Genomic DNA, 13,272 nt, shown 5'->3' on the forward strand with positions numbered 1-13,272 from the left:
ACGTTAATGTGTCCACCACCACCACCTCATTTATAAAAAGTGTAAACTTTCAAATGCTTTCCTGTAGTTTGCCTCCTGGCTTTAACAAAAGCATAAGAAGAAGCTCCAGAAACTCTCTGACAACGGAAGCTGGATTCATCAGAAATGTTTCTGTCATAATTCCAATGAGTCCTCCTTTCAAAGCCTGAAAGCTGAACCAAATGAAAGCATCATCTTCAACGACAGCCGATGCATCCAGCAGGTGGTTTTAAATTCCATATTTTATTTAAGACTTCATGTGATAATGAACTGCAATCAGTTACGACTGATCACCGGAGCATTTGCTCTGAGCTATAGGCCCATTTGCTCTTCTGGTTTGGGGAGAGTTTCCCACGCTACACGTGATGCGGACCAAATACGGCGGTCTCATGAACAAAGTGAAAGGGACCACGGACCCCCAAAAAATAAAAGCCTCAGTCAGACGCACACACCTCTGATGGCAAATCTGAATCTGCTGCAGTCTGAGGTTGCTGGGTGTTAAATCCCCACAAACCTCGACAGGGTCTTTAAAAAGTGCTCAGTCTGGACTTTCTCATTACAGAGGAGATGGAGGGGTCAGGTTGACATTTAGATAGAAGGTGCCCAAGAACCAATAAGGCTGCTAGGAGATACCAAAAAACTTTCTGCAACCATGTGTGTGTGTGTGTGTGTGTGTGTGTGTGTATAGGGGGAGATGGAGGGGGGCAGCGTGAGCTATCTTCTAAATACAATAAGTTCGGTGGGATATTACAGTTGATCCCACAGTCAGTTGGTCCCTGTTAGTCAGTCCGTGGTGGGAAGGCAAAGATCACTCTCTCTCTCTCTCTCTCTAAAAATCTAATCTAAAAAGTCTAAAGTAAGAAAAACACTCAAAGCAGAGCACAGACCAGAAGTTACAAAGGGCCTCGATTGAACACCACTGGTTACAGTGCATCCAAGCACAAAACATTCACGTACACAACTTGGAGTGAGAATGGTAAACCATTGACACGGGCGACTTTTTCCTCTGCTCAGGCGTGCACGTGATTAAACACGAAAAGAGCATTAACGCTCAATATCAGCGGCCCATCACTGTGTTGAATCTTTCCTCAAATGACAGGAGGCTTTTCTTCTTGGAGCTCCATCCAAACACAACAAACAGTTCACGATGCCGCGCCTCAACTAGCCACGGAGGCGAAGGAGCTTGGCTACACAAAATGGCGGTGCGCCCTTGCATCTTTTGACACTCAGGTGTTAGTATTAATGTGTTCACTTGAGTACCCTGGAAGAGATCAGCTTGTTGTCACCTGGTAAAAGGATTGTTCTACAGTGGAATCACACAACTGGATTGTTTATAATGAAGCGTAATGCGTCTTTTGCTTTTCATTGTTGTGTAAGCAAGGTTGAAGTTGAGCTTATGTAGGTCTATGGTTCTGTCCAACGCTTCTCAACCTTGGAGCAGGGATGCGCCTCAATGAGAGCTCCAGAGAGTGTTAATCCAATAGGAAGGGAGAAAAAAAAAGAGTTCTGATACACACAAGCACACATATAAATAGCTACATGTAAGTCCAGCGCATTTAGAAATCTGGACATTGTGATGATTTAACTGCAAGCAGCAATAGAACATACAAGGTTTAGTAAAAGTCAGCGTTGTTGTGTCTGCTACAAATTATCCTAAGTTTGATTATCTAATTATATCCCATTAGCAAGTCAATTTTATGACTTTATTTATTAGACGTAGGGAGCTGGGTTGGAGCACAATCTCCCAGTGAACCTATGAAACCCTGCCATGCCATTACTCAGTCATCCATGTGCAACATTAACCCATTTCTCTCGGGTAATTAGAGGCAGAGATATTTCATCCATGACCACTGAAACACAAAGCAACATTTTTCTGCGGAGGAGCACCATTAAACGTGCATTTCCTGCCCCGTTGTCCTTGCTGCATAGCACTGTAATAGAGCAGAATTAAACGAACCATTTAACTGTGCTTTCCACGCAATTACAATGAATATTTAACAGATGTTAACCCCTGTGACACCTTAAAAAGGTCAAAGCCCGAGAGATTATCTGGTGATTTAGAGTATTGTAGATATGCTGATTAAATAACTCAATCTGTGCAGATTAAATAACTCAATCAACATGATACAACATGATACAACATTAACATCTTTGATTTCACTGACATATTACCTTTTCGAAAATGAATGGCAGGTGTCACGCAGTCAGCTGGAGTGCAGTGAACATAACAGCGTGTCAGATTACGTGAAACCTGCACGACATTAAACACCAGATAAAGTCAGTAGCAAACGGGCTTTAATCTCACCTTTTCAGCTGTCAATTGAAAAATCACAATTCCACGTCTCTCATAATTCCCTTGACAAAGTTGCGTCGTGACGTAACTCCAGGCATCAAATAAACGCACCACGCGCTCAGTCCCCGTCGGTGGCGCGCAGCTCTATAAAGACCACCGGGCTGAGACATTTGGACTAATATACACGCTGCATCGTCATGTGACCATCACAAAAGTCTCCGGCTGAAGTTGCGCTGTGCGTGCTGACCAGCTGTTGGAGAGGGTCGCGCGCCCTCCTGTACGCGCACGCCCTCTGTTGGGCTGAAGACGAAACACGCCATGGAAAACGAGCCGTGTGGTTGATTTGGATTATGTACACTTACATGTTTATTTCATGGAACCCCTCATTAACCAAGCAAAGAGGGTGATAATAAGTCCATATACAATCAACTTGTCTAATATAAGAGTAAACATTCTCACATATATATAATATATAATATATATATATATATATATATATATATATATATATATATATATATATATATATATATATATATATATATATATTCAAATCCTTCCCTATGCAATTAATGAATAACTGTTGACGCCTCCATATTTATTTCTCCACCGTTTATCATCTTCGATTCCGCAATTTATCGTATAATATTGCATTGTTTGAACTGAATTGAATTGTTTTTCTAAATGTATCTTTGTTTGTGTAGAAATTCAAGATTTTACAACCAAAACAATTCGCTGTGTATATGACAACACGCTCTACTCTGTAGCAATACTGCTTTACCGATAAAGATGGGTGTATGACCTTTAATAAAAGACAACGACAAAACAATCAAGCAATCATATCATAGCCAATAACAAGAGTAAAAGTGCACAACATGAAATAAACTTGGGCTAACCCCTTACGTATTATACATATTGTAATATTCCAGACAGCTCATGAGGGGCTCGCGAGCAGCAGGAATGCGGAAGAAGAATTGGTGGAGCGCGCCTTAGATGGAGCGCGCACCCGCTCAGTGGGCGGAGCCGAGAAACGGAAGGTGTAACATTTTCCACAGGTACTGGACCGCAGGTAAATATTAATATCACTCAGCAAAAATCCATTAATTGTTAAAACAGTCAGTGCTTCTGGCTGAACTACGGACTGTTCTGGGGTCATGTGACATTTACGGGCTGCTGTTGATGTTTTAGACTACAACAAGACGTCGTCGTAATTCGCCAAGCGTATTCATATGTGTTTAATATGCCGGAACTGGTACACATCGGACATGGCACTGGACAGACGTTTGAGAGGCACGGCTGCGATTCGCCACGTCTGCGTTTAAAGCTGTGTGTATTATTCATGTTTTCGTCTCCTAGACTCGTAACACATTCGTATACGGTAGGTATATATTTGTCTCCTGTTCTTGTCATTTGCTAAAGATAAACCTATAAAGCTGTAATTGTTCGAATGCCCAACATAAAATGTGTCCAAGTCTCCTACCACAGCACAATCAATGCATCAAGGCGCAGAAAGCGTGTAGGTCTTACAAAAGTTGCATCATTGAACTTGAACAGCGACACTTTTCACTGGATTACACGCGTAATTCTGCAAGGCACCACGAGATGGCAGGATCACACCTCGTGTGAGAAGAAGGCCCTCAACCTGCCACTTGTACAAGTGTCCCTTTTACAGATTGTGTCCAGTTTTCTTCATTGTACCCCATGAGAATAATCTTCAATGGCCATTTGTTTTGCATTGCATTGACACTCATGTAGGAAAACACCCCCATGAAATTATACTCCTTTCTTCTGCACAAGATAAATTAAGCAGAACGACACGCTAAAGGCTATGACCCCTCCCCGTTCCCTGGGGGATGTAAAAACATTCATGCATGGAGGGGAAAAACAACCCATCTGTCAAAAAGCCTTTTTGTAGTTCCCACAGTGATGTTGACTCAATGTTTTCTGATCACAACGTCACATATTTCTTCTTTTCTTTCCCTGACCACTCCTCTGCATTGCATCCCGTTGTTATATATTAAAATAATTATCCGGGTAAACTACGCTGCCCACACATTCACATCAACTTTGGCTGGCCCGAAGGCCAATAAAACTGTCTAACTAGAGGAATCGAACAGATAGTACGAGAAGGGACTCTGGGACTAAGACCACCTGAAGCCCTTCAGTTCAGCTGTCCGATGTGCTCATACATTTCTATATATATATGTTACCATATATATATAGTTGGTCAGTTTTAGTTGGAAGACAGAAAGCCAATTTCCCACTCGGCTTGCTGCTGTGAATTGCTTTTGTTCACAAGTCCTGGTTGAGTCGTAAGTGGGCAGTGTGGACCCCAATGAAATGGTTGGAAACCCAACGTTACAGACAGCCGCGATATTTTCCTTCACCCTCGGCTCGACCCGACTCTGAAGGGTATTTTCCTCTGTCTTCCATCGCAAAGGTCTCAACTCTCTGCATGTCAATTACTCCGCTGGGACCTTGTTACTGCCCCTTAATTAACTCTGGAAATTACATTCCTATATTTATACCCAAACCGCCCAGCTGAAAAGGTCACAACAACAGTTTAGCAGTTTTTGGCCTATGGCAGTGCGGCCCTGGAGGATATATGGCTGGGAGGGAGGCCAAAACACCCACGGCGAGGAGAGGAAGAAACTTTTTTTTTTTTTTTTTTTTTGAGAACAGTAGAAGTTTTTGGGCCTCAAGGGTGTTGGAAGTTTTCACCTGGGTGCTAAAAAGCTATTTGTCATCTTGTTAAGGGGGTTGTTGAATTAATCACCGAATAAAACAGGCTTATTCTGAGAAAGTAGGCGACGGGGCACGGGAAGGAAATTTAATCCAGAGCGCAAAATATCAAGAGGAAATGACATTTCCTCACATTTTGGGTTCTACCCGAGACACCGGCGCCCTGGTCTAGTGCGGCTCCTGGGGCGGAGCTGCTGCTGAGGGAGGTGGTGTTGACGGATGAAATACTGCACTCAGATCCTGGCTGGGTGAACGATAATAGTCACAGGAACACATTTCTCAACACATTTTATTCCTTCTATTTGTTAGAAAGAGAAGGTTTTCTCAGTTTTTTTCCCTTTGCAAACAATTATGCAGAAAATATTTAACATTTAAGCCGGTCTGACAAAGCCAAACATTTGTTTTTCCAATTTAGTCGATCTAGAGCTGTGGACAGGCAAGCTGACAACACCTAACTTTTGTGAAATTGAAATGGGGTTTTTTATCTTTTTCGAGTATCTGAAAAACAATTGGTCATGTATTGGATTTTGATGAATTACTGGAAATAATCATACTTATGTGCTGCCAATCACACAAGAAGTCATGTGCCATGAAGTTTTATTTTTAATTAAAGGCACGATAACAAGTGTACTGCTATAAATGTTCCGGTTTTATTCAAACATAGAATCTTTGTAACCTTCGGTATGAATCCAGCAGTTTATATTAACATTATAATTACATAAGAAATGAACATTTATCTAAATTGTGGTTTGTATGTAACATTTATTTTGCCCTGCTACAACACATTTTTAACCATGCAGTTCATTTTAAAAGTCAGTGATACAGTAAGTCAAGCTTGTGTCTCAAAGCTGCTCTATAAACTGTTATGGATTTTTACAAAAGAAAGCGTAGTCAGCATTTAACTGTTTGCCTTTGTTTCCTCTTCCAAATCATTTTCAACTGAACATGACTTGGTTTGAGTTAGTTTTAAACGACTCCTTGTTCGTGTTCTTGTCCTTTAAATGGCCAAACCTGCAAAACTCACAGAAATACGCAAATACAATTAAGAATAACACTGCATTGCTGCTTTTTGCCCGTGTGTAGCGGCTGCCGTGGGGGCAGAGCGATGGTTCTATCCAAGCGAGTGTCGCTGTGGTCGGTGGAAGAAGTGTTGGAGTGGGTGCAGGACCAGCACCCCAACCACTTGGACACGCTCCATAAAGCCATAATAAAGCACGCCATATCAGGTACAACTCACGCATCAAATTAAAAATGAAATCCCTTTAAGCCGTTTTAGATTTCGAATTCGTGGAAGAAGATTCTTTAATGTCCCCCCCCCCCCCCGTTCCCCCCCTGGGTCGTGAATGAATGAATGAACGCTGGCACTCATGCAAACCCTTCTCTCCCGAGGCCGAGCATTGTTGAGATTAAAGGATCATCACCTGGAGCTGCTCGGGTTGGAGGGCGAGGAGCAGCAGCAGGAAATCTGGCAGGACCTCCTCCTCCTCAGAGTTCAAGAGGAAATCAATGAACTCGATGACATCTGCTCTGGTGAGAATGCCAAATGGATTCATTTTTTCCAGGGTGTCATTGTGAAACTGGCGGTTATTGCTGGTTTTGCTTTGGTGTAATATGCACGGGAATCCCCACAAAATGAAGCGTGCCTGTGCAGGATATTCTTGATTTTTTTCGGTTTGGCTTGTCCTTTGGAAACTATGCCTTTTATTTTTAATCAAAACTGTTTTAATGAAAACATAAGCCTTTTCAACAGGAGAGAAACCAGCTGCTAACTAATATTTTATTTGTACTCTCTGCTACTCTGCAGAGTGTTTTTCTTCATAGCTGGAGATGAAATGCGGCTTCCTTTTTCATTTCCCATCCATTGATTGGTCCATGTGAAGGAGGGAGAAAAGAGGGAGTGATGGAAACATAAGTGAAAGAGAAGAAGAATCAATGGCGAGAAAAAGAAACCCATTTCCTTTGTGAAATCTGACCTGTGCAGATGGATGAGATTCGTCTTTGTCCGAGTCCTGCTGTCCATTAGTCTCCGTCCTGCGCCTGCACCCTGTCACTGCGTCATGAAATACTTTCACCTACGTCACTGCAGTCAGTCGAGTATCCAAACGGCAACACTAATAATCGTAACGTAACTTTGAACAGACAATCGTGATCCTCGAACCAGGGGGCTTTTCCCTCTAGCGCCACCATCAGTTTAACACTGGTGGGTTTCAGTGAAATGTCTTAACAAACCGTTGACTGCCACGACATCCGATGCAGATGTTCATATCCTCCTTCAGGGTGTCTCGTAAGCTGTTGATTTTTACATTGGCGCCACAATTTAGTCCGAAGTGTCGTTTGTATTGACCAAATACCTGCAACACTCGTGACAGGCTGCACATCAGTGGTGTGGAGCACTAAAAGGCCCATCTCACAGCAGCCGATTTGACATGGAATTGCAGGGTAAACATATGTGTAATTAATAACACTAATTGTGGCCCTGTTCCATCTAGGTGAGGACACTGGAATTATGTATGCTGGCAAATTGGATGACTGTGACACACTAAATAACACGGGACCATCATTTATTTAATCAATTAGAGCTGCGTTCACCCTGCTTTGACAAGACAAACTGGCTGACGTGAAAACGGAATATTACCCTATAATAGCAGGAAAACACTCCGTACAAGATAGTGAACATGGTAAACATAATACTCCCTAAACGTCAGCGTGTTAACATTCATTTTGAGCGTGTTTTCATGATAATGGTATCCTTTAGCTCAAGGCAACTCTCAGCCTAAGCATCGTCTCTGAGAGTTGCTAGCATGGCTGTCGACTCCCAACCACATGATTTATTATAGGAAAAATATATTCTTTGGTGGAACACATCAGTTCCGCTGTATAATTTGAGGAAAAACCTTTTATCAATATGTATGACAGCAATAATACATTGATAATTCTCCTATCAGTTAAATTAGTTTTGTGTGAGCCAAATAATTATGACTTTAACCAATTCAACTAAGTCAAACCTAATGAATGGACGTGTGACACTAATAATGTGATTACGAGCTTGTCAATAGGAAAACAGGGAAATTACAGGTAGATAAAAAAAGAATAGATGTTTCCATTTAAGCATTTCAATGTGTTGAATACAAATGTCCAATTACGTTTTTTCTTGGTCACAAACATTCCCAAACACAGTCATTGTAAAATCTGTCATGTTGTTGTTTCTCTGGAGTAGAGACTGAAAAGAGTTACAGAAAAATATAAAATATTCTACTTTCTCTGGATTTTGATTGTTTTTTATACAAATACCGTCATGTGATTAATCCCATTTTAACTGGCTGCATTTACAACTTGTCTGAAATGTAAGTGGTCCAGCGACTTTCATCTTCCATAATGCCTGATTTCCTTTATGTGTGATGTTGGCCTCATTTTAACGTGCATTCGAGGCCCCCACATATTTGCACCACTTACGATAGAAGGTTGTGTCTATTTCTGAACATATTTCCCTTGGAAATGCTACAATATGTTTGCTATAATTAAAAGTGCTGCTTTGGCAACACGATCGTGCCATGTGTGGGTTATCGTCCCGCTTTTACAGTTCCATTTATGCTTCTCATACAAACGTCTCGTACTGAAGAAGCCTCAGAAACCACTTTGACTATTCAAATTAAAAGGTCATGATAATAAAAAAAAGCAAAGAAATGACTCACTCTGTCTCCAAAGACAGCAATAGAAGTTCTTAGGTTGAACAATATTAAGCTGCACTGGATGAGTTTGGAAGACCTCAGCCAGTGAGAAACCAACTAAAAAGAGAATTATTATTTGTCTTTAATTGGAAAACACAAATTCAAAACTCTCACACACACAAAGGCTTCATGTGGGAAGAGGCATACTGCTTTCTGGGAAAACAAACCTGTCACCTGACCTTTCCTCTCACTTTCTGACGTCTGCAGTGTGTGTGTGTTTGTGGGTGGTTTGATTAATACCTCAGGAGATGGTTTGACATTTTATTTTGTAGGGCGTGGCCTGGGGAAGAGCTCACTCAGCACAAAGCTAAATCCACCGCAGTGAAAAAGTTGTTGTGGGGGGGGGTGATGAAATACACCACTGACCCCAACGACAGTGCCAAAAGCAAATCTTCACCACTAAATGCACAAATGCACATTTGGCTCGTTAGAATGTTAGAAAACAACATCACCAGAGAAAATGTTGCCTAAATATGTCAAATTTGTAAGATAAATTCACATTATTTCCCCGCCTTCTTTTTTTAAATGGTTGCTGGCTGCTTAAAGATCACTTAAAGATCCAGCCCAGGGCTTTTACATTGACCCTGTCCCGATATTCTCAAACAACCAATCAAAGGGTGCAGTGTCAGTGATGGCGCCCAGTATTCCAGTAACAGGTCAGTTAAAGGTCAGCTCCTCCTCGCCTGAAGCAACCTCTCCGTCACCGAACGCATGAGTGTAGTTTTTATGTCTCTATGTGTTTTAAAACTGCTCTACTAGCAGTTTACAAAACATGTACCTTAACTTCACTTCCTGCCTTGTCCTGTCTTCCCCTGTGATTGTCTGCCGTGCCTGATTGTTTCCACCTGTGTCCAATCACCTGCACCTCCCTTGTGTATTTAAGCCTTGTGAGTCTCTTGTCTTGTGTGGCGTCATTACATGTCGACTGTCCATGTGTCAAGTAAGTCAAGTCTGTGTTTTAAAGTCCAGGTCCCTGTTTTTTTGTCCGTTTTGTTATTGCCTCCTTCCTCCCCTATTTTGTTGGAGTGATTTTGAGTTTGAGTTTTTTGACTATTAAAGTCCTTTTTTTTTTTTCATTAACTCCGCATCTGAGTCCTCCCTCCTTGCCCTTGACCCTGCGTCCTGACACCCCAGTGTGCACATGTGTGCGTTTTAATACAGTAAATGTACTCATTTCTGCGTACAACCGCAAACCTGCTTGCATGTGTTTAAACAGCGAAACATTGACTTGAGAGCAACCCAACGTTATTCTCCAAATTTGTGGACTGTGGAGCTGCAGTCTGTGTCCAACAAATATCTGTCTATACTGTATGTGGTGCACTTGTTCAGTGGAGATGCAGAAGGAGTAGGCGGTGTGAGCGTAGAGAATTAAGTTCTGCAGCCCGTAGCAGTTCACCTCGCTTTAGAGTTCTCTAAAACCTCTAACTTCTACCCTCCGATAGTGAGGCTCGAGGTGACTGAAACTAAATGTTGAGGAGGTAACTTATTACATTATTGAGCACGAATGAGTTTTGCATTGTATTGTTAACACTGACGTTATTCAAGTATTCTGTAACACTATATTGACTGTAAAGGATTCAGAAGAAGATAGATTTAAGAATCAGAGGTGTGGACTCGAGTCATGTGACTTGGACTCGAGTCATGTGACTTGGACTCGAGTCATGAATTTGATGACTTGAGACTCGACTCGACAAAACGTACAAAGACTTGCAACTCGACTTGGACTTTAACATCGATGACTCGTGACTTGACTTGGACTCGAGCCTTTTGACTCGAAGACTTGCTACTTCCCATGAAAACTGGGGGAAAACATTTTCACACCACCGCGCCGCTCTGTTTATCTGCATCTGTCATAAAAATGTGCGCCACCTGTATGCAGAGAGCGCGCGCTGCCTGAACGACATCCAATCACTGCAGTCCATTTGACCGTATCAACGAGACAGCTCGTTCATGGTTACAAAAATCGGGATTTTTGAACCCGGATTCAGACTCCGATGGAAATCCTCGCCAACATTATGTCAACGTCCGTTTTAAAGTAGTGTAATGAGCTGAGTTAAAGTTATTAGTTAATCAGTTATGCAGATGTTGCATGTGTTCACGTTATGCTCCGTTACCAGCTGTAGTTACGCGAGACAACCCGAGTTTTGGGGGGCCGTGTATGCGGAAGTGTGCCAACAGTGACCGAAGTTGAGTTGTTTTATATAAATAAATGCAGCGGAGTTGCAAGCCAGTCATCGCCTCCTTATTTACGCTGCAGCACTGGGGTGAGCGTTACAGTACTATAACACAGTCACAGTCCATCCACCGTTACCCTTCCCTTCGTAGTCTAGGTCTGTGAGGCAGCGCACCATCACCCAGGGTTCCCCGTCCCCACTATAATAAAAGGACTCGAAATGACTCGAAACTAAAATGGTACGACTTGTGACTCGACTTGAGACTTGTTGGCTTTGACTTGTGACTCGACTTGGGACTTGCTTCGTCTTTGACTCGACTTGACTCGAGGGCAATGACTTGAGACTTGCTTGTGACTTGCCTAACAGTGACTTGATCCCACCTCTGTTAAGAATATTTCCGATAGATTGACAGGAGCTTTCATGAGATCATTTACCAAACATCCCTGTTTTGAAGCCACTCTCAATCCCCCCCAAGGTCTCCCTTATTATTTAATATATTTTAGCTTTCAATTCAGCTTCTTCCTCTCCCTTTTCCCAATGTTTTCAGCTTAATTCAAAACAGTTTTTTCTGCCATGGGTCTTCTTAGCAACTAAATTACGGCAGAAAAAAAATCTTACACTCTCAAGCGTTTCCCTCCTGAGACTCTTCAACTCAGCAGTGATGGATGTGGCGTAGCCGGCAAAAACCTCCACACGTCCAGTCAAACCATCCCTGCAGGTGAGAACTGATATGCACGGATAACAAAGCGGCTGGTTAAATGTATGCCTTCCTCACACCGTGCTGTGTTGACTCAGGGATAACATGCAGGTGGTAATTGCAGCTTGCTTACAGCATAATCTCTTCCTGGACCTTCTCGGTGTTGTTGACACTCGACCGGATTTCACTTGTTATGTGACGCATGTTCGAGGCTCCGGGTTTGCTCAAACGATGCACCCGTTTAGGAGTAAACAGGGGGAATGAGGAAGCAAGTGAGGCGGGGGGGGGGAGAGGGATAACAGAGACGACTAAATGAAAGCAGATTGGGTGGTGCTGCTGAGTTTATTAGCACAGCGCACCTGTTCACAGGCTGCAGCAGGTGCCTCCGGCAGACGACGCCAACCTGGATGTGTGTGTGTGTGTGTGTGTGTGTGTGTGTACGCACGGGTCCAATTGCTATGACCGTCTGCTACCAAACGCACCCGTTTGTCAAGACAAACTAGTGACACAGTATGGAAGGCAAAAGCAACAACAACAACAACACAAACAGGGTGCTTTATAACTTGGAAGTATAGGAAAATGGGTTTTGTCAAGAAATGTTCCATCTATTTCCCCTCACATCAATGGACTCGCGGCACTTGATTTATCTTTTCGGTATTGGAAGCAGTGAAGTGAAAAGGAGGTGAGAGAGATGGCGGGGAAGTGGAGCTACTGCCGCATTTGAGTCTTGTGGGGGAATAGGAAATCCGTCATGGCGGCAGCGCTGATCAGAAACGTTTTTAATCAGGGTGTCTTTAGCCACTCCAGACGAGTTCTGCAGTAAACACCAGCTCTGTTCTGTGGATGGCAGATGGTGAGGCTTTCCATCCAATAAACTGTACTTCCATTGCACACAAACAATCTTCTTCACACCTGTTTTTTAATTTGTGTTTTCTATGAATATACCTGTGTGGGGGAAATGCGACAAACCCGGGTGAAGCACAGTTCATTTGAGATTAGAATATCCTGCGCTGTTCTCATGGCTTCCAAGAGCAGATCTCGTGTGACTTCATCAGTCAGCTTCCGTCCGTTTTTTATGCAAAAATGCTTGTAAGCTTGGTTGATGGATAAAAGAAACAAGCTATCGATCCATTGGCTGATGGATAAAATTAACAATCCATCGATCCATTGGCTGATGGATAAAAGTAACAATCCATCGATCCATTGGCTGATGGATAAAAGAAACAATCCATCGATCCATTGGCTGATGGATAAAAGAAACAATCCATCGATCCATTGGCTGATGGATAAAAGAAACAATCCATCGATCCATTGGCTGATGGATAAAAGAAACAATCCATCGATCCATTGGCTGATGGATAAAAGAAACAATCCATCGATCCATTGGCTGATGGATAAAAGAAACGAGGAGGAAGTCAGTGCAAGAGATTTCAGTAAAACGGGGGTTTCAGAGCAACAACTGACATTGTTCATTGGTTTTTAAGACAAATGTAGGTGGAGGGGTCGAGGGTGGAGATGTGTTTTGAACGTTTTCTCCTGCACACCCCCGCTGGCTCTGCAGTTGGTCATCACTTTGGTTCTGCTCAACAATTTTGCTTCCGTTAAATGCATTTGCAGCAC

General features: G+C 42.6%; 2 protein-coding genes across 2 annotated transcripts in view; one reads left to right on the plus strand and one right to left on the minus strand.

Annotated features, from left to right (window-relative positions):
- scara5 (scavenger receptor class A, member 5 (putative)) overlaps window positions 1–2,509 on the minus strand; it is a 45,338-nt gene extending 42,829 nt beyond the window's left edge. The window contains exon 1 of the mRNA XM_037449942.2: window positions 2,324–2,509. The gene's annotated coding sequence lies outside the window, so the exon portion shown is untranslated. The remainder of the gene's footprint in view (window positions 1–2,323) is intronic.
- Window positions 2,510–3,311: 802 nt separating this feature from the next.
- LOC119195342 (sterile alpha motif domain-containing protein 12-like) lies at window positions 3,312–8,208 on the plus strand. The gene is made up of 4 exons (XM_037450185.2): window positions 3,312–3,366; window positions 6,137–6,279; window positions 6,443–6,583; window positions 6,858–8,208. The coding sequence occupies exons 2-4, from the start codon at window positions 6,159–6,161 to the stop codon at window positions 6,872–6,874; spliced, it is 279 nt and encodes a 92-aa protein (XP_037306082.2). The 5' UTR covers window positions 3,312–3,366; window positions 6,137–6,158; the 3' UTR covers window positions 6,875–8,208.
- The last annotated feature ends 5,064 nt before the right edge of the window (window positions 8,209–13,272 follow it).

Source organism: Pungitius pungitius, chromosome 20, assembly GCF_949316345.1.
Source record: "Pungitius pungitius chromosome 20, fPunPun2.1, whole genome shotgun sequence".
Classification (NCBI taxonomy): Eukaryota; Metazoa; Chordata; class Actinopteri; order Perciformes; family Gasterosteidae; genus Pungitius; species Pungitius pungitius.

What these genes read in the sequence shown, in the direction of transcription:
- LOC119195342 (XM_037450185.2), top strand. Translation starts at nt 6,159, where the DNA reads ATGGTTCTATCCAAGCGAGTGTCGCTGTGGTCGGTGGAAGAAGTGTTG. An exon ending in AATAAAGCACGCCATATCAG is followed by an intron (nt 6,280 to 6,442) that starts GTACAACTCACG and finishes TTCTCTCCCGAG; the next exon opens with GCCGAGCATTGTTGAGATTA.